The 24,696-nt window shown below is 37.6% G+C and overlaps 1 protein-coding gene across 2 annotated transcripts in view; it reads left to right on the top strand.

The window, feature by feature from the left end:
* The first annotated feature begins 2,698 nt into the window (after window positions 1-2,698).
* hibch (3-hydroxyisobutyryl-CoA hydrolase) overlaps window positions 2,699-24,696 on the top strand; it is a 43,417-nt gene continuing 21,419 nt past the window's right edge. The window contains exons 1-6 of one of the 2 annotated variants that reach the window (XM_041807891.1): window positions 2,699-2,821; window positions 3,160-3,202; window positions 3,346-3,477; window positions 5,922-6,006; window positions 10,622-10,702; window positions 10,867-10,919. In XM_041807891.1, the coding sequence (XP_041663825.1) occupies window positions 2,790-2,821; window positions 3,160-3,202; window positions 3,346-3,477; window positions 5,922-6,006; window positions 10,622-10,702; window positions 10,867-10,919 (426 nt within the window). In that variant the 5' untranslated portion in view covers window positions 2,699-2,789. Of the gene's footprint in view, window positions 2,822-3,159; window positions 3,203-3,345; window positions 3,478-5,921; window positions 6,007-8,686; window positions 8,768-8,930; window positions 8,984-10,621; window positions 10,703-10,866; window positions 10,920-24,696 lie in introns of both variants that reach the window. The other variant, XM_041807892.1, reaches the window with a different exon arrangement.

The following is a 24,696-nucleotide window of genomic DNA, read 5'->3' as shown; positions in this document are numbered from 1 at the left end:
AATCTCTTCTTTTTGTTTGTATTTTGTCTCCTAGCTTCAAAACACAGCTCTCCTTCACTAATAAAACAAAGGTGTGGTCTGTATTTGCCCAGGGAATGTGCACTGAACTTTACTGAGCCCCACCTCTGTCATGTCAGTGTGTTAGACTCTGTGACTGATTCAGCAGATGCTGTAATCTCACTGTGATGGATTGTGCAATAAAACAGTTCTTTATGTTGACATGCAGCCTTCTGATAACAAGCTGGACTGTCTTTGAGGTTCTCCCTGAATAAAACATAAATTAAAGCTTTAGTAATACCTCAGAGGAAATACGAAATCCATATGCATTCATATGAGGAAGCAGAACATATTTTAGCATGTTATAATGTAGTGTTGTTTATGGAGCTGTCAGCTTTAATGCATCAATTGTAATGCAATTAAGGTCCATCATTAGTGCATTTTTAATCTCATGCTTTATTTTCCAATTCAGTTCACTTTGGTGAAGCCACGGCCATGTCTCTCTACAGCAACTGTGATATAAAAGTGACATGTCTCATTTTACTTTAAAAAAATCTCTCAAACAGCTCAGTGTACAAGTCAAAATAATCTGCAACTTGTGATATCAAGCATTCACCTCTTCTCCCATATTTCATTTTGAAAGTTACTTTTTTTCTGTGATAAAATTCATGTCATAATCCACCTAAAGTTCCTTATTTTATTCCTAAATAAAACCAGGACTGTATCCAAACAGGAAGTTAATTATTCTTAGTAGAGAAAAAAGTCTAAAATATAACAAGAACTGTTTCAAATGCAAAATATTGGAATTTCAAAATGTGACAAAACGGGGAGATTAATTGTGATTAACAACAGAAATTCTGAGTTTAATCTTGATTTAAATGTTATTGTTTGACAGCCCTTGTTGTATGGTATGCTATGGTCTACAGGGCCATTTCTTGCTCTAAGCGGACTATGCAAATGCATGGGGCCACACAAGCCACTAGGGGGCCCCAAAGCTGAATGTTCATTCTCAGCTGAGGAGAATTAAAAGTGCCTGTCTTTATCGCTTATATGCTTAAAAATGAATGTCAAACAAAATAAGCTCCCATTATAAACTGAGGGTGTTGTTGTGCAGATATCTGCTATGTCTCAGATATTTGCCACTTAACAAACTTTAAGATTACCTAAGATTAACTTATTAAGTTTAGAGTGTATATTATAGGCCTAAAATAAACAACACTAGTTATTTATTAGGGGTTAACAAAGTTAGCAAAGCCTAAGAATTATGAGAAGACCTGAACACAAAAAATGGATGGACCCCTGAACAACCAGTGAATGGTCCCTTCCCATGTGTGCTTAATTCATATCAGCTTGCCTGCTGATTAGAAGCTCTGTGTTGGTGCAAGCCTTCAGACTTATACTGGTCTACTTTTGGGCTCAAAAGTTCCTTCGAAAGTCTTTTCTCTTTTGTGGCAGGTCATAATTGTGGTGCAGGTGTATTATTCTACAGTAAGAGTGGAGGATTTAAATATAGGGCATGCTGAACTAAACTGAAGCAACAAATGTGTTGTATTGATAAAAATGGTATATATGGCCTAGTGGTCTAAGGCACCCCATGTATGCAGTTGGCCTGGGTTCGAATCAGGCCTGTGACACTTTCCCGCATCCCCAACTCCCTCATGATTGTTCCAATCCTGTCCACTGTCAATAAAGGCTTAAAACGCCCCAAAATAAATCTTAAAAAAGGAAAAATTGTGTGTATCATGGTAAAAATATTGCCATCATAGCTTACCTTTACAATGGGTTATTTTGTTGCAGACCACCGTGGGCCCACCATGTGGCTTGGCCCCTGAACGCTACAATTTTTTTTTGACACTTTCACCCATTTTGCCACTTTTTTCATTGTTTTGCCACTTTTTGCTCATTTTTTATTTATCTTTATTTTTGTCTCTTTTCACAGTTGTTCTTGTGCATTTTCTCAGTTTCTTTTACTTTATTTTGTGGCACCCTCATGTTTGTGCACATTATGACCAAGCTATAAAGTCTGGCATTACTTTCCTAATCCTTTAGTTCAGTGTGTCCATTCACACTGTTAACACTATCAATGAAAAAGTATTTCTGTTTAAAGAAACAGATTTCTTCGTTTGTGTAGAGTTTTTCTTTTACTACAGCTTAAATATATAAAAATATTTTACTGTTACTCTGATGAGAGTGGTTATTATTCAAGTTGAAAATAAATCATCATTATCACAGCTTAACTTTACAAAGGAGAATGATTTTGCCGACTTCCATGGGCCCCCAGTCTGGCTGGGCCCCAGAATCGTCTCCCCTCTTACGGGCAGCCTTGGACAGCTGTTTTTGGATGTAATGTGGAAACCAACAAACCATAGACCTCCTTGTTTTTACTATTTTTTTTACTCAGTAATGATGTAATGGAAGTAAAAAAAAATCTCCAAAATATACTTGTGTAAAATGAAAATACAGATTAAAAGCTACTTAAAAAGTACAGGTACAAATGAAACCTCCTAAAAACCTTTGGGACTACCTTTACATATATCCCATGTGATGATAACACAGTAGTGGGAGTTCATCCTCTCCTCAGCAGGTGGCATTGTAGCACAAACAGAGCACGAGCTGAATCTCCCTCGTTGGTGCATCCGCCCACCGTGACTGAGCCAAATCGACCAATCAGAGCCCGCTCGTCGCTTCTACGAGGAAGTAGCTGCAGAAAACTACAGAGGAATGAGCAAGGAGAGCAGCCTGCTGTACTTGTGAAGCCTCTGGTCAAACGACATCGTTGAAAAACTATAAATATGTCTTTAACTGTTTTATCTTCGGCTTACAGGTACGTATCACGTAACAGTTTAAACCGGAATGTAAACAATAACGTAATTTGAAACGACGAATTTAGCCTGTTTTTAGATGCCAGCCTGCTGAAATTAAGTTGTAACACGTCAAAAAAGATGCTAGTTATTGTATAGTTAAATCCATTAAATTATTTTATCACATTATTTAGTTGTAGTCACATTGTATAGTTAAATCCATTAAATTATTTTATCACATTATTTTGTAGATCTTTAAGGTTAACTCTTTTTTGTTGGTGTTATCATGAGCTTTAACTCGGGTTCAGGTGTTTAAGCCTTCACAGGTGTGAATGACTGACTCTCACCTCTTTGTTTATAGACTGAGGTCCCTCTGCAGATTACAGCGAATCCAGGGTCACATGGTGAGTCAATCTACATACAAACTGCAATGCATGCATGTAGTTTTAGTAATGAACAGTTCAGATTACAATAATACTATATAATAATACAATGTCTATCTGATTATCCTCATGCCATGTGTCCTCTTGTCTCTGTATTGTGTCAGATGTCGAGTCAGGTGGAACCAGACGTTCTCCTGGAGAAAGTGGGGAACGCAGGCGTGATCACCATAAACAGACCTAAAGTCCTGAACGCCCTCAACATCAACATGATCCGACAGATCTACCCTCAGCTCAAGGTATGTGGAAAGCCTGGTTAATACAAACTTGAACTGGGGCAAATGTCAAGGGCTGCAGTGTTTCAAGGGTCAGTTCTTACTGCAGTGTGTTTACTTAGTGTACAGTAAATGGCTTTAATATCTTCTATTGTTTTTGATTTTTTAATCTTCATGATCTAATTCAGCAGGTAGATTTGGTTGTTATCTGGTTAGAGATGGTTTTTTCTGTTAAAGATGTGTTTACTCTGCACAGAAACCTGTTCACACTTTTTTATTCTTATTTAACAGAAAATAATTAGATTTATTTAAAAAAAAACATGTCTGGTTAAAGGGTGTTAGAGGATCTGGAAAAAAGTATTTCTAACAATATACAGCACTGATCATCAGCTGGCGGCCCCCAACGCTTCCTGTCCGGCCCCTGAAAGATCATTAAATTCAGAAAAGGAGGAAATAAAGATGCTGTGGTTTTAAGAGTATCCTTTGGCTTTAAATAGCTACAGCTGTTAAATCCATCCCACAATGAATACTGAAATAGTTTTAGAATGACTTAACATTTGATCTGTTTTACAGAAATTTACTGTCATAATTGGTAGATATTTAAAAGTAGGGTTAAGGTTGGCAGAAGTGCTGCAAAAATGACCAGATAAGGTGGTGAAAAGAGGTTCAAATGTGGAAAAAAATGGTTAAAGATGGATAAAGGGGCAAAGAAACTGATTACATATTACAAAAATAGTTCAAAAACACAAAAAAAGAGGTTTAAAAAGTAGCAAGAATATATGAAAAGTGGTAAAAATGGATAAAAGAGTGGCACAAAGGGGATAAAACGTGGAAAAAGTGGTTTAAATGGGTTAAGAATGGCAAAAATTGGGTTAAGGAAGCAAAACGGGGCAAAAAGTATCATAAATGGGTTAATGGTTGCAAAAAATATAGCAAAAATAGCCTGTCAAATTAGTGAAAGGATGTTCAAGAGTGGTACACAAGGGAAATAACTGGCAGGGGTTAAAGAGTAGCAAAAATGGGTGAAAGGTGGTAAAAACTGGTTAAAAGTTGCAACTATTTTAAAAAATGTAATTAAAAGAGGTTAAAAAGTGGCTAAAATAGAAGAAAAATGGCAAAAAATGGATAAGAGTGGCACAAAGGGGATAAAACATGTAGGAAAACTGGTTTAAAGAATGGCTTAACCTGGGTTAAAGAGGCAAAAAGGGGTTAAAATGAGAATACTGGTATTAAATCACAATTGTAGGGGGCCCATTCTCTGGGATTTTCAGGGGCCCATACAATTCTGTTGTCAGGCCTTTCTCCTTGTGGTGTGCTGCATGATAGATAATATGGATAGATCTCACTGGTAATGACTAAAAATGTCCTGTGTTTTGAAAGAAATACAAATACTACTACAATAATGTTAACCAGACCAAAATATTACATTTTTGTATACTTGAGAGTCCGGCAACCAGAGTTTCTGTCGAGACTAAATCTGGCCCTTGTGCAAATTTACTTGATGACCTCTGATCTACAGTATAAAATGATCATTCTTTTGGAGGTTGAAAGTAGTTGAAAAATACACTGTTTGCTTGTTTAATTTGCCTGAAAGCTCAGGGTCCTGTCATACTTATTTATTTATTTAAACTTTATAAGGAAAACATTGCTGAGATCAAGAATATCAATTTAAAGAGCGTCCTGGCCAAGACCTTCTCTTACTTTCTCAAATAAGAAAGATGCTAAAATTAGGATGCTTTCACACATAACCTGTTTGGTTTGGTTGAAATTAACTTGAATCTGGGTTGTAGATGGCCTAGTGGTTAGGTCATGCCCCATGTATGTGGGCAGCCTGGGTTCAAGTCCTTCTTCTTTCCTGCATGTCTCACTCCCAATCTCTCTGTTTCTCACTCTACCTACTGGCCTCCTCTATAAATAAAGGCATAAAAAGCCCAGAAAATATTTATTTTAACAGAAAAAAATACTTATGTGTTTCCAGGCAAAGCCAGGTGTATACTTAGATTTTCCAACATTTCAGACATGGACTTGAGTCACATGACACCATTGGAACTGACCTCACTTTGACCTAACTGCAGGAAAAACTGTGCTTTTTGGGATTAGCTCAGCTACTGATGTTGTTCTTAAATGCCGAGTTGTTTGATCGTGTCAGATTTCAAGGACTTCTTACTTGGGTCTGATTTTAATGTTGTTATTTTTCTTGTGCATGTTGTGTTCTGGATGATCCTGCTGCAAAACTAAATTCCCTTTTTGGAATAATGAATATATTATGAATCTGACCTGAGTTAGAGTGATGCTTTTTAAAGATCTCTGTACCAGTTTTTGCTCCTTTTAAATTTTTTTGTATAGAATTACACTAGAATAGTACAAAAACTTACATCAGCTCAATGACACAGTCAGTCTAACGAATATATGCTTTTTGATAATGATCTGGCAAATAATTTTTAAAAGTACTTTCTTTCTGATTTTAGAAATGGGAAAGTGGAAATGACACTGACATTGTGATCATTAGAGGAGCAGGCGGGAAAGCTTTCTGTGCTGGTGGAGACATCAGAGGTAAGCATCGGTCTCATTGGTTTTGTCGAACGGGGGTTTGTTGCCTCAATATGAGGCCTTCATGTATTAACTTACTTCATATTTAGAATTGACAGAATTTAATTTCAGTTTGAGTATCTATTTAACTAACATGCTCAAGAAAAAAATCAGAATACCAGACTTTTCTTTGGATCAACATATGAAACGATGTATTTGAGTCAATTTTACTCAGCTGAAGGGGAGTTTTATGCTTTAAAAACCTGGGTTCCTTTTCAACCTACTTTTAAGTTTAATTAGCTGGAAAAACTCAAAGAAAGCCTCAGTGGGTGCAGCTGCATAAGCTTTAATGCACTTCAGGCATCTATGCCTGATTGAAGCTTATCCACGAAGTTATCTTGTTTTTGTCTTGACAGACACGAATTGCAGCTCTTGGTGTTTGACTGTTCTATTTTGGTTTCCAAATACATCACAGCTGGATCTTTATTTCTGTGGTAACAAACATGAATGGGTTGTAAAAATGATGGTCATTTCTTGTATCTAATTTTACGAGAATATGGAATTTGTTGCTCTTTAACCACCTCAACTGAAAACTTTATAATTTCTATGGGAGCAGAGGGCTAACTTCATGTAATGCGATCAAGCTTCAGCAACAAAATCAGCTTGATTACACTGAATCCTTTTTTAGTATCATGACAACATGCGAGCACAAGCAGCACAAAGTAAAATGAACCAGCATTTCTACATTCCTCTCTGACAAAGAAACAAAGAAAGAGGGAGATGACAAGGAACCAGGAACAGGGTTGCCACTAATCCTTTAAAAAGCCTTAAATTAAACTTAATAAATTTAAGGCCAGAAAAATTCCTAAAGGCATTATCTTACCTGTGAGAGGTCTTAACCCTCAGGGGAGGTTGTGCAGATTTTACACACTTTTTATTCTTAATGTTTTTTAAATTTTGCTATGTTCATGTATGTGGCATAAATTTCGGCGAGATTGTGTTTTTTGATTTGATCTTGCTATTTCTTGCTCAGCTCATACAGTAATTCTAAAATAGCTGTTAAGTACAAGAAATGCACCATTTAAACCTATTTAGACAGCAGTTTTTGATCTCACTTTCATAAAAGCATAATAAATGCATTTTATTATATCAATCCGGGCTTTTGCCTTTGAATTGGTCATTTTTTTCTACTCTCCACCAGATGGCGTTACTTTGAACATATTTGGCATATGGAAAAACAAACCATGCTAAACATGCAAAAAATGATAATGTCTGCAGATGTCCTCCAGGTTTTGTGTTACTAATGAAGCTCTGTGAATCAGAAGGGTAATGCAGTGATGTGGTAAAGCCTGAGGGATGAAACCCGGGGCAAAATATGACTAAACAGCTGCCAGTTTAAGAATTTAAGTTTGTTGCTAAGTCTGCATGGTTTATAACTGAAGGTGACCCAGGGGATGATAAAATTTTTCAGTAAAAAATGGGTGCAACATTAAAAACACAGCTGTATTTGGCACACAAAGTTATTTGTTCACAAAGGAGTTACAAAGATGTTACAAAAATGAAAACAGGAGGTGACATTTAGAGCCAGTGGATGCTAGGATGAATAAAAAACAACAAAAATAACTTGGGATGAACTCGAGAAACCTTTATTCTTCATTGAAGTGTAGTAAAAATGGAAATAACAGGGTTCATGTTGGTCCTTAAAGTCTTACACTAGACGTCTGAAATTGAGGAACATAGAATTCCTTAACAAGTCTTATTATCACTTCTGATAGGTCCTTTATTTTGAATGGCCATGTGACTGAAACCTGGACCTCAATGGCTTTTTCATAAGACAGTTCTCCGCAATTCTAGCTGCATTTCAAAAAGCGTATTATTATTACACCAATCATAAACCCTTAATTTAGGGGCGATGGGAAGAAGATGGGACAGTGAAAGTTTGGGTTCATGGTACAAAATGCAGGGAATGGTTGGCCAGCCACAATTATGAAGTGGCTTGAAAGACATGTAAAAAAAAAAAGCTTGAGAATCGAATCTGTTCATTCTAGCGTGAAATCAGAAAGCACCAAAGCTGTAGGGTGCAAAAGTGGCATTTATATTTCTTTGTTTTGGTCTTAAATGTTCTTAAAAAGTCTTAGATTTGATATCAATAAGTATGCACCAACCCTAAATAAACCTTTACCACCTGAACTTAACTAACCAAACCAAACAACATGTCAGTGGGACCTTCTGTACCTGCTGTCTCTAATATGAATAATTTGTTACAGTTCCTTTAGTTGATGTATAGCTGTAGTAATATCATATGGTTGTCCAAATTCCTACAGCATACCCAAAGTTTCCCAAGACACACCAGTGTGCGTTGCCACACCATTTAAGAACCACTGGATTAGTGGTTATGTTGAACATCCCATGAACAGAGGCTAGAGAATGACAAGAGGAATGGCTTGATTGTTATGAAAGTAATGTGGCCATGATGCCAACTGAACCGAATGAATGATAAATTTCACTAGATTAAAGAAAAATGTCCTCATAACTGATAGTTCAAAATCAGGAGTCTCTGTCTGCAGAGAGGTACTAAAAAGTTTTTGTGACAGGCAGCAATTCCCTTGTTTAACTTCGGAGTCCAAACATCCATCGATGGTTCCTCTTACTGTTTTTCAGTCATGTTCCTCTGTTGCTGTTTTGATCCATTTTTTCCTCTCAGTTCTTGCAGAAGCAGGAAAAGCTGGAGAATCTCTTCCAGAGGAACTTTTCAGAGAGGAATACATTCTCAACGATGCTATTGGTAACGTTTAGAAAAAAGCCTCTGTTCTCAACAGTGTGTTTTATCCATGGACATGCATTTACATTAGGCCTCACTTTGACCAGTTAAAAACCCAGGCTTCTCTTAAATTCTTACTAAAAGATAGTTTTATTTTGCTCCTGCATGTTTGGTTTGGTCTTTTCAGGGAGATTGAAGAAACCGTACATCGCCCTTATTGATGGGATAACAATGGGAGGGGTGAGTGCTTAAATCTTTTGTACTTTAATTAAAACTTAATAGGAGAGTAAACTGTGAAGACATCTTTCTAAATGTTCACATACTAGTATAGTTTGACGTGATTTTCCTCCTGTTTTGTTTGATTCCACTTTGAGCATTTCTGTCATGTGTTGTAATGCTCAGATGTGCCTGTAGGTGTCACTAGTGAACTATCTGTCTAGTCACCTGCTGTTGATGCCCAATTTGCAGCCCATGATCTCTTTTTGTGGCCACAGAAGAGAGAGAAAATTGGGGATTTTTCTGTCAGTAAGAGTTTACTTTTATGAAAAATGTAACTATTAATGGATTACTCGAATTGTAAATCTATCATGTTACGTTACTCCTTACTGATTACTCATTAAAAGTAATGTTTACCAACACTGGTTGGTAGACATGCTTTGATGGAGAAGCAAATAGAGAAGCAAATCCATGCTGCTCTGGGCTAAACAACTGAGCCAAGTCATTTTAGCACATAGCGTGTCACTGTGACATGAGGGGGAGGCGGGGCTCTTGTACCTTCACCTGGCTCTGGCCACAGAGAATAACAAACAATATACTGGGATTGAATTTTTGCATTGTTTTCTGCCACATCAATCGTAACGTTACCACCATGGCTGGCAGGTCTAACAGATACACCTGAACCTGCACAGAGAAACCTCTATCTGGTGGGTTCTAATTTTCCAATACTGATATGAGACACTGGGACCAAAACAAACGAGGGTGGAAATAAAGTCTCATTACATTTGGAAAAGCATCAATGCTGTTAACCCATCTCTTCAGTTTATATTTGGTTGCTTGGGTAATAAATGTATTCACCATCTTGAATTGTTATCCTATCTCTATTGACAATGTACACTTTCTTGGATGTTCTTGAAAACACCAAACAAAACATGCAAAAATAAGAGGAAACTGAATTTAAACACACTGTCAAGTGAAAGCCTGGGTGTTTAATTGTTTGAAGTGAAGCCACATGTTTTACATGCTTTAGATAACAGAGGTATTAATAATAATGTACTTACTGATATCATTGTTGGAAATGTATTCCTCACGGTAGAAGTCATCTGCAAGATAATCTCATAAGAGAGAGAGATCATAAGAGTAATATAATAAAATGGTTTTTATACAGTCAGCTGGAAACCACCAAGATCTAACCAGGTAAGTGTTCAGACTCCAAAGCTGGATTTGCTGCCTGACTAACAAACTTTTTAAAATCTCTCTGCAGCTTACAAGGAGTCGACTGATTCTGAATTGTGATGTTGGAGCTGTCAGTAACACAGATGATTTCCTGCAACCTCATGTAATTTTGTTAGTCTGAGCTGGGTTTATTTATTTATTTATTACTTGTGTTTTGTATTTGTTTGTCATTTATAATCATGGCTTCATTATTGAAGAAAATATGAAGTCTCAATTATCACTGAAACACTGACGAGGAAGACAAAGGCTGACTCTGAAACAATCCAATCCAATCCAACCTAACCTGCTACACCCGGCCTACCTGGGCATTGATCTAGGACAGCTATAAGTCCAAGTTCACTACCAGCAGTCTGCTACATCACTCCCTCTATCTGTATTAAAAACATATTCCTATCTCGCTCTCATGACCTGTTTTCTTCCTCTCAGCGGTAACAGATGCAGGGAAGGTTGGAGACCCCCTCGCTGAGGACTTTTTCCGTGAAGAATACATTCTCAATAATGCTATTGGTAAGAATATTTACAATGAACCCTCTCTTATTTGCAGTATGTGTTATCCATGGAAATAAACATGTGGCCTCCCTTCAAAAAAATCAAACACCCAGACTTTTACTTACCTGTGTGCTTGTATTCAGTTTTCAGTCAGTTCTTCAAGTTTGATTTGGTCTTTTCAGGAACATTAAAGAAACCATACATCGCCCTTATTGATGGAATAACAATGGGAGGGGTGAGTACATGTACTTTCCATATAAACCATGTGGATGCCTTTCCACCCTAGCAGGACATTATTTTGATCCTGTTACTTTTGATCACTTGGAGCTAGGAGCTTTTCTTTCTGTGTATTGTAATGCTCAAATTTGCCTGTAGATGTCAGCGGTGAACCATCTGTCTCTGTTACCTGCTGCTCGTTGCAGTGGGAGGCTCTGATTGGCCGAATGAAGAGTGACAAAGCAAAAAGCATTGTTGCTCCCACTCTTCATTCACCAAACCTGTGGTTTACTTTAGATCTCGGTGCTTCCCCTTTAAAGAAAGCATGAGATAAAATAATTCAGATACACACTTTAGAAAGGTTTTAAATATGTTAATATGTTTAAAATCATCTGGTCAGAGAGGATGCGAGACCCTAAGGTGACTCTGACTTCAGTCTAATAACCTTGACACTGATTAACCCCTCAGGTTTCTCATAGCCTTCAGAGCGTACGGGCGTCATTAGTCATCCTGACACTGTCCCTGCGGTGTACAGATGTGAGAAGACCTAACAAGCCCTTCACACAACATTGGACCTCAATGTTAAAATCTTCACTTTTGTGGTGCACTTTGATGCTGGTATTCCTCAGTATTTGCTTGCACATAACTGCATAACTGTATAACTGCAGGAGTTGCCTAGTTTGAATTAATTTTCTAGATTTGGAGAGTTTAAGGACAATTTAAGTTTAAGATGTTGCAGTCTGCGGTGTATGGTGACTGCCATTGCTGGGCTTCACAAGTACGCTTCAGAAACTAACAGTTCATGTCATATATAGAACGAGTCTGTTTTAAACCACGTCACATTAAATAGCCTTTACCCAGAGGGTGGCCTGCGTCAACATTGACATCTTTTTCTCTGTGCTGAAATTACAGCACTTTACTCCCTTAGTGATGAATCCAAAGAAAGGATCAAAAACGTGTTTGATAAGGCAAAAATCACAGCTTTTTTACATTTCCTCTGGGATGATGAATAGACGTGACCAGTGTTGATAAAGTCTGTGCTATTTTGATTGTACTTTTTCTGTGCACATGCACGGTTTTACTAAGTTATTGAATTGAACAAGGAGGGAGTTGTTTCATTCATATCTACTGTGAATTTCTTTCAGGGAAATAAAGACCATGAGATGAGCAGCATAATTTACCCTTGCATAATTTTGTCTGTTGTTTGCACAAAGGACAAAGTAGATAAAAAAAATTAGAGCATGTAGTTCTAAACGTGAAAAACAAATTTTTCATTGAGCTCAAACTGGAACTAAAAGTGACACAAAGTGGCTCAACTGCGAAGTGAACATGGTGCTGTAGTCGGCACAGCTTCTTCTGAATGAGGGTTTTAAAGCACCAGTTGAGAGCCAATGCTTGAGAGGAGGATAGTTGATTGAGTTAGAGACAGGGATGGGAGAGTGGAAAAAGGAGCCACAGGCCGGACTTGTACCTAGGTCGCCCACATACCTCGGGCACGATGCAAGTAACTTGATACACTGTGTTACGTTGTCAGAAATGTAAGGCATTAGTTAACTTTTGCATTAGCAATAATTAAAACCCTTTTCAGACCTGTTGCACCTGTTGGTGCCAGATGACATCTTGTCAGCTGCAGTTGAATTCATCGACTCGTTGCACGTCCTAGTTTACAGCCTGTGAGCTGTAACTTTGCAGCCATGAATAAGAGACATGATAACCATCGTAGCTTCTGAATAAGCTTGTGATCTTAAAGTATAGCACACAAATTCCACAATCTCTATCTGCACAACAATCCACACACAAAGCACACTCCAGAGCACATAGCCTCAAGCAGCCAGAAGCGCCACTCCAGTCCACTCTGCTCAAGGTTTGTCTATTTTCAGCAAAGCCCTCTGCTAGAACATGTCAATCCACAAAGAGCAGATCAACCCAAACAGGAACAAGCAAATACAAAGCATCCGGTCAATTTTAAGATGTAGGTAGTTGTTCAAAATGAGTCGAACCCAAACACAAGCTGAGGGGGAAAAACAAGCATTTAGATAACTGAAAAACTTTAAAAGTGAATTAAAAAGTAACATGAAATTAGCCAGGTTGTATATCCAAATTGATCACAAACATTGCAGTCCATCATTTTAAACCATGAAAATATATTTACGCTTAATACTTATGAAAATGACCCTGAGAACAACTCTTACCAGCAAGTCCTCTTAATTTACTGATCAAAAACTGAGACATAAATGTGCATGTGTTTGTGGATGTTTGCAGCCATGTTCTCTTGGAGATTTTGGGAGGTTGTGCTTAAGCAATAGTTTTGACTGACGTGCTGACAGGGCACCTGAAAATGTTTTTCAGCAGTTGGTTGTGCTAAAAGACTAAAATATCTCTTTGGGTTTTTGCTATCTAAATTAGGCAGCCCTTTTTATTTCACTGTTAATTTGAATAAGAAATGAAACTTGCATCCCACATCTTATAAACAGTAAAGTGGTTGTCCTCTAAAGTCATGTCTAGATTAATTTTGATGATAGTCCACTTGAAAAATGAAGATCCTTTGTGTGTGAGGCGTCACATTTTTGTCCTCTTGGCTGCAACTTTTATATGTGGAGTGTTTTCTCCTCTTATTGCTACAATGAGTAATTAATATTCATTGTGTGGGAGTCATGTGCGACTGTGCATCTGTTATGTACCACCCTTATTCCAAAAAAGTTGGGGCGCTATGTGAAATGTAAATAAAAACAGAATGCAATGATTTTCCAATCTCATGAACCCATATTTTATTCAAAATAGAACATCAACAACATATCAGATGTTGCAACTGAGACATTTTACCATTTCATTAAAAATATGAGCTCATTTTGAAGTTGATGGCAGTAACAAATCTCATAAAATATATACGTTGGCCCAACTTTTTTGGAATTGGGGTTGTATGTCTTTATCACCTTAAACACATCAAGAGACAAACAGCAGAACAAAACAGACAATGCTTTAGGAAATCAAATTTCAGCTCAGAAGGGACATTAAATTCTCTTTCTATTGGAAGCAATGCGCTTGTTGCACAAACTACACTGGTTGGTAGAAATATCCAAGAAAGAGGCTTGAATTCAAGTTGGATCAACATTTCAGTATTGTAAACATCTCAAACATTGGGAAATTCACAGGAGGTTTGAGAGCTGGAAGCTGTGAACCAGAAAAAAAATCTTGAGTGCTTGTATTTCTCTGTTTTGACAGCCACGATGATAACCCAACCCTCCTTTACCATTTTCTCCTCAAAAAGAGACAGAGGCTGTAATTTATCTGTCCAAACCAAAGCTGAAAACATGTCCTTGACTGACATGCAGAAATGGATGTGAGGAACATCTGAGAGCTTGATTCTAGTTTGTGTTACCATATGGTCACTTCTATTCATCATCCCAGAGGAAACGTAAAAAAGCTGCGATTTTTGCCTTATCAAACACCCTTTTGATCCTTTCTTTGGATTCATCACTGAGGGAGTAAAGTGAAGAGAAGCACGCCGCTCTTATCTGTAATGTCAGCACAGAGAAAAAGATGTTGATGTTGACGCAGGCCATCCTTTGGGTAAAGGCTGTTTAATGTGAAGTGGTTTAAAACAGACTCGTTCTATATATGGAAAAGTCTGAGAGCGACTGGAGTCCTTGCTCCCAGTTCTGCTCAGAGCTCTGGGCAGAACTCCCACGGCGGAGAAGCATTCCTGCGTTAGTGATAACAAACCACCAGGGAGTGAAGAAGAGTCATTAGCAGGTCAAAGAACACGCACACATCCTCGCTACACTCATCGCTCACTAACTTTAAAATCCCCAGAATTAAGATCCTGGTAGCTGGGGTGTTATTAATGCGTGTGCGTGACTCTCCTCTCACTTCCTTCTGCAAGATTAGTTTCCCTTAAAATTTCAATCATCTCCATAAATGCATTCATTTGTCTACGATTATAAGGTCAGGCAAGTTTATTTGTCAAGCATAACAAGCAGCAAGGCATTTCAAATTCTTTTAGGGCAAGGCTGACTTCAGCACTGCAGTTCATTGAAGTCACCTATCCATATCCATCTATTGTCTAGCAGATGGATATTTCTGCACGCTGTAGTCTCTCCCCTCTGGAGACGGAGCTTTTGTTTGCTAACATCCATGTCATCTAAGAGGAAGACAAGACAGTGAGAGCCATAAAAACCTCCTCGCAGGCTTTGATCCCAGCGTTTAGTAACCCATGTCTCAGGTCCTTAGCACAGCTTGTTTTGAAAGTGAATACTTTGTGCAAGAGGGATGTGGAAAGATGTTGCTTTCTCCTTAAGTGTCTCTGACTGTTAACTGTCACTGGAGTCTTTACGCCAAATGGAAGGCCTCTGCATCATCTAAATAGTTTTCTCATTGTTCTGCACAGCATAGAAATGTTCTTAAAACATATTTTTGGTATTATTTCTATAATTTGATAAACAAACTGGCCAATACAAAAAGCACATCCATTAACAGTGAAAAAACAGCTGTATACAATTTATGTCTTTGGATAGTGGCTGTCATTTGAAGACCTGATTCAGCTTGAGAACATGAATGAAATAAACTAAATTGAGTTCATAACAGCAAAGCATACATTTGTGTCTAGTTTAACCGTCTCTCATAGCTAAAGAGGATCAGAAATTAGAAAATAATTTGTATGGATATTTAAATTAGTCCTATTTGAGGAGATGCTTTTGACTTTTACAGGATTACAGGATAAAAAACAGATTTTTTTCAACCTAAAATTAATTTGTTTCTTAATTGTTGGTTTGTTTTCTGTCACCTATTCTGTTTATATTTAAGAGGAAACATCCAACAAATATCTGTATAAAATAAAAAGACACTGAAAGATAACCAGCACAATGATTTGACCTAAAAGATGCATATCCTGCATCTGCAGATGCATCTTTAAAACAGGATTTTTAACGTGAACTGCTTTATTCACTCTAAGTCTGATCAATATTTAACTCTGCATGCCCCAGTCAAATGTCTGCCTTTCTTATTTGAAAAATTCCCTGAAATCACAACTTACAACACATAAAAGTAGCTTTTATTGGTGGGATAGCATCTCTTGTTGGAGCAAAGTTTTTTGCTGTTTAAACTACTTTTCCGGCTAGACAAAGACACTGATAATTGATTGAAGATTTTTGTGTCAGCTCATGCATATCAGTATTAGATAGAACATTAAGACTATATTAAACATGGACGTAGTCTCTGTGACATCACCCATTTGTTACTAAAAAGATGTTTGAAGCCAGACTTTAGTCAGTGTAGCATCAGGCAAACAGGAGGAGCTGAACCGGGCTTTTAGCCTTTGCAGCTGCAGTGTGCCACTTTGTAAGCCCATATAGCCACTCCCCTAACTGTCCTGCTTACTTGTGCTCAGAAAACTGTTGCAACTGAAATTGAGAGTATAATGTTAGAGTAGCAGCAGAAATTATTGCTGAACTTATTGCATATAAGGAAAGAGAGGAGACAACAGAGGAGATGATACCGTTTAGGCTTGTTATTTGTGTTTATTTTTAATTGCATGTGTTTTATTTTCTGTATTTATTTAATCTTTATTTAACTGGCAGAAAAACTCATTGAGATTCAAGATTCAAAATCTCTTTTTCAAGAGTGTTTATTGTCCCTTTGGTTTAGCCATGTCAGTGTCTCCCTGCAGCCACAGTATTGTTGGTACAGAGGGGGTTAAAATAATTCTAATCACCCTGCATCATTATAATATATTTCACACCACCTGTTCTATAAATATTTTGTTGTACCATAATGAGAAGTTCCATTAAACCCTCCATAGTCCTGGCTGGTGTAAACTTTCTCAGCCAGGTTGTAAATTTAGAAGCCCATTTAGTTTGTAAGCATTAGCTATAAACATGCAGCTCTACGTGCTTCTGATGTTTACCTCAGGATGTGGAGACTTGTTCTTATATGGTGCCGAGTGGCACTGCAACATCGTATAACAATGTTCCACTTCCTCTGGTGAAACTCAGATAATGTTAGATTTAGCATCCTCTGGATTATTCAGTGTTCAGTGCATGGAGACTTACCCTTTCTTTGCATCATGGGAAAATCTAATTCTTCAGAGTTGTCAACTTTTACTAGAAAGAAATACTGTGATGTGTAAGGATTATTTATCTTACATTTGAAGTGCTCTCTGATTCATGACTCATTGTGTGAGTAATAGATGAACTCTGGATGTTGTCCTTAAACTAGTGCCAAAAATCAAGAAATTCAGAGTTATTTATCTCCCAAAGTGTTAAATGTAACACATTTTCAGAGTTTATGTAATTCTCACCGGTTCCAGGTTAAACTAACACTTTGGAAATTGTTGATATTTTAACTCTCTTGAAGTGTGTCAATTTCTAACACATGACGGTGTGTTATTTCTTTCTTTCAGGTGTAAATTTAGTATTCAAGTATTGTAAGCTTGTATATAATAGTTCGCTGCTGTCAGGCCAAAACCACATAGCTCCAATATCACCACTTTCAAGGGAATTAAAAAAAACAAAAACAAAAACAAAAAAACTGTATTTATGCAAATAACTAAATACTAACTGGTCATAGTCACTCTCTTTTTGAATATTGTTTTGTGGTTTAAAATTTGTAAAAAGCAACTTTGTAAAAAGTAAATGAAACAAGACATAAAGAACTGATAGATGTAAAGGGTGTCCATTAGCACTGATCTGTAACAAAAATAAGAAGTAATGACAAATGGAGATGTGAGCTTTTGGCCTCACCCCAACAAAATGTGGCAAAATCCGATGTCTCCTTGCACGGAGCAAATAAAGGGAAAAAAACAGAGCTAAACACCCTTTGGTTAAAATCAGCATTCCATCTTTGACTGAAAACCGTCCATTGCCACAGGTGGAAAGTGACTAAAGCTGTGTTTCCATTACCCTTAGGAATGTGCAAAATTTAAATAGCAAAAATGAAAAACTGGTAATGGAAACACCTTAAATTCAAGAAACCTCTTCAATATCCCTTAAAAGTTTTCCCGCTCTTATGAGAAGGTTTTTCAGAAGTTTCAATATAGAAATATTGCAAAAGTGCAATGGAAAAAGCTTTTTCTGCATTTACACGTCACAGGACATAAGGTGTCACATGACCAGTTCACTTCGAGACAACATGGTATGGTATGTGTGGACAAAAGGAGATGAGACTTTTCTTAAGATCAGACCTATACCCTTATACATGGCTTTTGCTATACATGCGGACTTTGCCTCTGAACTATCATCTGTTGCCTTTGTCTTTTGTTCATAATTATCAAGGCAACCTCTGTAGAAGTAATCATAACCGTACCAACATGTTACAGGTTTTGAGCATCCAGCTTCCTTGCAGGGGAGTCTCGTGAGATGAGATTTATGATCATTTGGAGGCTCATGCCCATAACTCCCTCCAATGGAAACACATTCAAAGCGCAATTGTACTTAGTCAAAATTTAAGATTGCTTTTATTTTACGAAAAAGTTTAATGGAAACGCAGCTTAACTTACGGGATCACTTCACTCATGGTGCAGAAGTGTTAAAAAAACAATAATCCGTAGGGCGGTTCCTAGCTTTGTCGGGGCCTTGTGCAAGATGCTGTTTGGGGTCCCTAGTTTGCTAAACTACAATGGAGAGATTCCTAATCCATTACATAAATAGATAGATATTCTGTAGGCAGAGCCAACAGTCAGATATAGTGTGGTTTACATTACATTTACTCCAGTTTGTGATATTATGATTCTTTTGAATAAAATAAAATACTACATCCAAAATTTAACTCAGCTGTAGGAATGGAGGCAGGATTATTCAAACTGTTATGTCACATTAAATATTCAAATCAGCTTTGGGGGCCCCTAGTGGGTTGTGGGGCCCCATGCATTTGCACCGTCCCCCTATAGCAAGATGCGGCCCTGATAATCCACCAGAAACATGAGAAAACGAATCCCAATAGAGATCATTTTACAAAAGGCAACATCTTAATGCACCTAAACTCATAAAAGTATATCAACACATCTAAACTGCTGAAGAGCATGATGGGAAAACTCCACCGCCGAGATCTGAAATTGCTGTAGATGGATCTTAGATCAGTTAACTCTTTTATAAAGTTGGACTAACACTAAATGGATCAACACTGTCAAATAACTCCAACACTGAAGGGATTTTACTAAGAACAGAATTAAAATTACACTTTTGGAGTTTAAATCAACTCTGAAATGTTTAAAAATAGGATTTCAACACTCCAGTTTTTGCTGTGTATATTTATGAAGGGCGTTTCAAAAGAGTAAAAGTTGACCAAAGTGTTGTATTGTCAACCATAAAAACCATTATAAAACATCTTCTTACACATGTAATGTTCAACTTACATTAGGGAATAAAAACGGTTAAAAAATGCTGTTGCCTTTGAGATAAAGCATAAAAATTTATGAGTATTAATATATATATAATGGTGCTTAGTTTGATTAACAATGCCTTTCTATGTAAGACCTCCTAATTTCTCTGTAAAATACAGTGATTTTTGAACAGGCCTTTTCACTGCAGTGAAATTTTGTCTTTTCAAGCATCACAGGTCTTATTACATAACGACTGTATGTAATCTGCTCAAGTTCTCCCAGTAATCCATGAGTTTGACAGCGTGCCTAATACCAGGGCTGAGGCAGCTTGATTTAATTAAGAAATCTTGGAGTTTATCATTAGCTGCTGTGACTGAATACATCACTGACTGATCATTTCACCGTCTTTCTGACGTATGAAACGTGTCTTACATATAAAATGTGCTCACATGAATGTGGGTCATTTGTTTTTAACTGTTTTGGCTCTGTTGTTGCAAGAGGCTACTTTTAATTTATGATGGGAAGTGTGAGGAGGAGAGAGTGAGGTAGTCATAAAGGCTGCAGGATTCTTGCTAACATCAGGGATGCTCCTAGGTGAATAATATCAAGTGCAATTAAATATAAACTTTTATTACATCTAGTCAACTTGTCAAAAATTAAAGAAAGACTTGGATTAGGCCCAAAAGGTCCCAGCCCATGAACTTTCAATAATGAGGCTTCTATGGTTGCCAGTTTGGCTTTCTTTATAGAGCAGGCATCCTCATACAGTGGCAAGTGCCCCCAACACACTTGTTGATTCCTGACCCTTGTGATGTTTGGTGCAAGATTTTCTAAACTTACCCGTTATAATAATAGTTTCATCTGTATGACCTATAACAAACAGGACCATCAGTGACAAACTGAATTGTATGAATTGTTTCAATGCCTGGAAATACTGAAATGCGCAGGAACTGGAGGAAGGCATGCCAAAACCAGCCATTTTTACATTTTCCAGGGCAAAGATTCTTGATGGACAACATGTTTTTCTGTTTAAAGAAAACAGGATGAGTCTGAACTCTGTGTGGCCTCTGGACTCAAACATGAACTGTCCTCTTCATGTTTGACTTGTGACTGCCTCGAGCTCACAGGAAATGGAGTTAAGAGACCACAGAAGCAGAAGCCCAGCATATTAAATCAATTGTATTGGCCTTCTTTAAAGCATCTCTAATCAAGTGTAACAACATGCTTATTTGATTAAGAGTGTGTTCAAAAGCTCATACGTAGTCAAAGTTGAGTGTTAAATTCAGCAATTTTACAGAGACCTGTAAAAAATGAGAGTGATTCGCAGTTGTATGTAGCAGTGAAGCCAAAAATTGAAAGCCTTGGACAAACAGTAAGTCTGTAAAATTGCGCATATTTTAGTACTTTATTTTATAATGACTGTTCTTAATACCACTTTTGTGCAGTTACAATAGTGTTTGTATTTGCACTGTAAAATAGTTACGCAAGTATCTTTTGATTTCAAAGACACATTGTACAAAAATTTTGACACTAAAATAATAAAATCCACCCTTTAGCTGATCTGTTTCTCCTTAAACACAGTCGTTTTATTGACAGTGAATATCTTTGATCTCCTCTTCCTGTTCTGTAAAGTCCAGCAGATTTATGAAGAAATAATCCAGAGCCTGCGTTTTCTCCGAGTGCTGACGAGTTTGTGAAACAGTGCGATCATAAACTCCAGCTGTCAGAAGACACAGCCTGTCTCTTTTGTTTGTCTGTATTTGGATCTGTCTCTTCCAGAGAGCAGTTACTCCATGCAGAGGTCTGTTTAGTCTCCAGTGATCAGATATTTTTAATCCTCTTCGGCTGGTCGTCACGCAGACATGAGGCAAACCCTGCAGCACATCAGATCACTGTTTCTCTGGGACTCTCATTCCCTCTTCTTACAGAGCTTTAGCATGCTGGTAACAGGGGGATTTTAAAGTTGTTTTCATTTTTACCACTGAAAACAAGCATCAGAAATTATTAGTTTAACCCCCCTAGGATAAGGAACATGAGCTGTAGTTTTCCTAGTCATATATGAATCTTGTGATAATTTTCTTTCTTAGTTGTGTGACAAATTTCTTAAAAGTATTCACTCTTTTTTGGCCATAGACTTTTTTGTTAAGTATTTAAGCACAGGACACATGGACAGACTAGTTTTGTGTGCTGATATAAATCATGCCATCACTAATCAATCAAGCTTACCTTCTGTTCACAGCAACAATTTTTGTAATAGCAGCACTGCCTTTTTTTAACTTAAAAACCAATATAGTCCAGTGTTTTCATCCCTAATGCCCTCAGAGTTAGCTAAGATTTTTTTTTTTTCAAACTTTTGGTACAGCGTTCCTCTCATTAATGTCACTTCTTCCTCACTGTACAATCTAAATCAAGAAGAGGTGGGACTTATGATACCAGCTCTGTCAACAACAATGTTGGAGGAGAGAATGATCTGAAATATCTGTTTTCTGGCTTTTGCCTTTATTGGAGAGAGAAGGCAGTAGCTAGAGCTGCAAACGGGGATGAGAGAGAGGGGAAGGAAGTAGTAATTCTGAATACTGTGCTGGCTACATGGGCTTGCTGACATCTATTCTTTACAGTCATTCAGAGCTATTTTCATGTGTGTTGTCTTTGACTTTGTTTGAATTAGTAGTAATTGTTGAAATGTTTGTCGTGCTATGTTGGTGCAATGTGATGCATTGTCTTATGTTTATGTTTGTCTTGTGTAGGAAGAATAGTTTACAGCTGATGCTTGAGCTAATGGGGATCCAAAATAAACAAACAAACAAAACGTGGTGTAAGGGCCACAGGCCTGACTTGAACCCAACCACCCACGCACATGGGGCGCCACCTAACCACTCGGCCATCTGTGCCCCACTGATTCATCCTTTTTAGGTTACAGTTTCCAGGTCTACAGCTGCTGATAACAGAAAAGAGTACAATATTGTTTTAATGTTTTCTTGGTTATATTTCCTTGAATATCGTAAAATACATTTAATTTACTGAGATATTTAAAAACAGCCTTATGGATACTTATGGGTAAAGCAGAGGTCAAACTTTGAAACCTAGAAACTGTGAGACTAGAAATGAGTGTGACGCAGCGCAACTGTTGTCACCCATCAGCCTGGTCCCGTTTTCAATTTTCTGTTGCTCGTGTTGACATGTACGAGGAGCAAGAAGAGAGGGAGATGACAAGGTACCAGGAGTGTCAGACCAGAGGATTTTCTTGACTTTCTTTTATTTTCCTCACTCAACAGGGCATGTCAGCTTGTCTTACAAAATGGGGGATTTTTGTGCTATAATAATATCTATATGTTTTACAAAGGGATACATGATATTAATTGGCACAATATCAGAATTGGAAGATATTTGCTTAAAAAGAGAATTATCCATATTGGCAGATTAGAATACTTCTGATGATATTACCGACTAATATTTGGCTATAAAAGTCTGCCCTCATCAGCGGGAAATATTGGTGGCTTGAACAAATAGGTTAGAGGAGTTTTAGCCTGGATAACAGACCTATGTCAGCTAAAGTCTTTTTATTTATTTGTTATCATTCCTGACACTTTTAAGCGTGTTTAAAGAACTGAAATATATTAATTTGTTCATCCTCATACTTTGAATTGTGTGTTTTAAGGACTGGTGTTTGAGGACTGAACTACAGTTAATATTAATATCAATACTGATATCAGGATCAGCTAAAATTATTGTATAGACATCGACAAAAACCCAATGTTTTGCATCCCTAGTTTGAAATCCCTAGTTTACTCTGACCTACAGTCATGGACGAAAGTATTGGCACCCCTGGAATTTTTCCAGAAAATACACCATTTCTCACAGAAATTGTTGCAATTACAAATGTTTTTGGTATACATGTGTTTATTGCCTTTATGTGCATTAGAACAACACAACAAATCTGAAGAAAAAAGACAAAATTGACATAATTTTATACAAAACTCAAAAAATGGGCCGGACAAACTTTTGGCACGCTCATTGCCCTACATTGCGGCCCAAAATTTTTTTGATAGTCTCAGATTTCATGATTCCTTGCACACAGTCAAGGCACCCAGTGCCAGAGGTAGCAAAATAACCCCAAAACATCCTTGAACCTCCACCATGTTTGACTGTAGGTACTGTGTTCTTTTCTTTGTAGGCCTCATTCTGTTTTCTGTAAACAGTAGAATGACGTGCTTTTCCAAAAAGCTCTACCTTAGTCTCATCCGTCCACAAAATGTTCTCCCAGAAGGATTGAGGCTTACTCGGGTACATTTTTGCAAACTCCAGTCTGGCTTTTTTATGTCTCTTTGTCAGCAGTGGGGTTCTCCTCGGTCTCCTGCCATAGCGCTTCATCTCATTCAGATTACAACGTATGGTCCGAGCTGACACTTTTGCACTCTGAGTCTGCAGGACAGCCTGAATTTGTGTGGAAGTTGACTGAGGATGTTTATCCACCATTCCAACTATCCTGCGTTGCATTCTTTTGTCAATTTTTCTCTTCCGTCCACGTCCAGGGAGATTAGCCACGGTTCCATGGGTTATAAACTTCTTGATTATATTACGCACAGTGGACAAAGGAATCTCAAGATCTCTGGAGATGGCCTCAAAACCTTGAGATTGTTCATATTTTTCAACAATTTGCCTTCTAAGTCCTCAGACAATTCTGGGCTCTTCTTTCTCTTCTCCATGCTTGGGTGTGACACACAGGCACACAACACAAAGGTTGAGTCAACTTTTATACATTCTAACTGGCTTCAGGTGTGATTTCTAGATTGCCAGCACCTGTTACTGCCACAGGTGAGTTTAAATGAGCATCACATGCTTGAAATTAAATGATTTACCCACAATTTTAAAAGGGTGCCAATTATTTTGTCCGGCCCATTTTTTAGTTTTGTGTGAAATTGTGTCAATTTTGTCTTTTTTCTTCAGATTTTTTGTGTTGTTCCAATGCACATAAAGGCAATAAACACATGTATACCGAAAACATTTGTAATTGCAACAATTTCTGTGAGAAATGGTGTATTATCTGGAAAAATTCCAGGGGTGCCAATACTTTCGCCCATGACTGTATGTCAATATGGAGGCACAACTCTGCAGCACACAGCCTTCAAAAGCTTGCCAATAATGGCACCACAGTTCATTTTCTCCAAATTCAAAATAAAACAAGACATACCATATATTTTACAAGGTGAAACTGAAATTTTCAGGGCAGAGAATTGAATATTTAACTGATGTAGTGCCTCTGCAAGGCATTGAGTTTTATCTGGCTGCACAGTGTGCTTACGACTTGAAGCATGAAGGTCCCTGGTTTTGAATTCCTGGTCTGATGGGGTATTTCTATCTGTATGTGCTCCCCATGCACATGTGAGGTTCCTATAGGTGTGTTTGTCTCTGCATATGAGCCCTGTTATTGACTCTCAGCTTCCCAAAAAGTCTTGTTTCAGTCATGGTTCTTTGAGATTTT

Source organism: Cheilinus undulatus, linkage group 15, assembly GCF_018320785.1.
Source record: "Cheilinus undulatus linkage group 15, ASM1832078v1, whole genome shotgun sequence".
Taxonomy (NCBI): domain Eukaryota; kingdom Metazoa; phylum Chordata; class Actinopteri; order Labriformes; family Labridae; genus Cheilinus; species Cheilinus undulatus.
The sequence above is the reverse complement of the archived record's forward strand: the minus strand, read 5'-3'. Positions and strand labels throughout refer to the sequence as shown.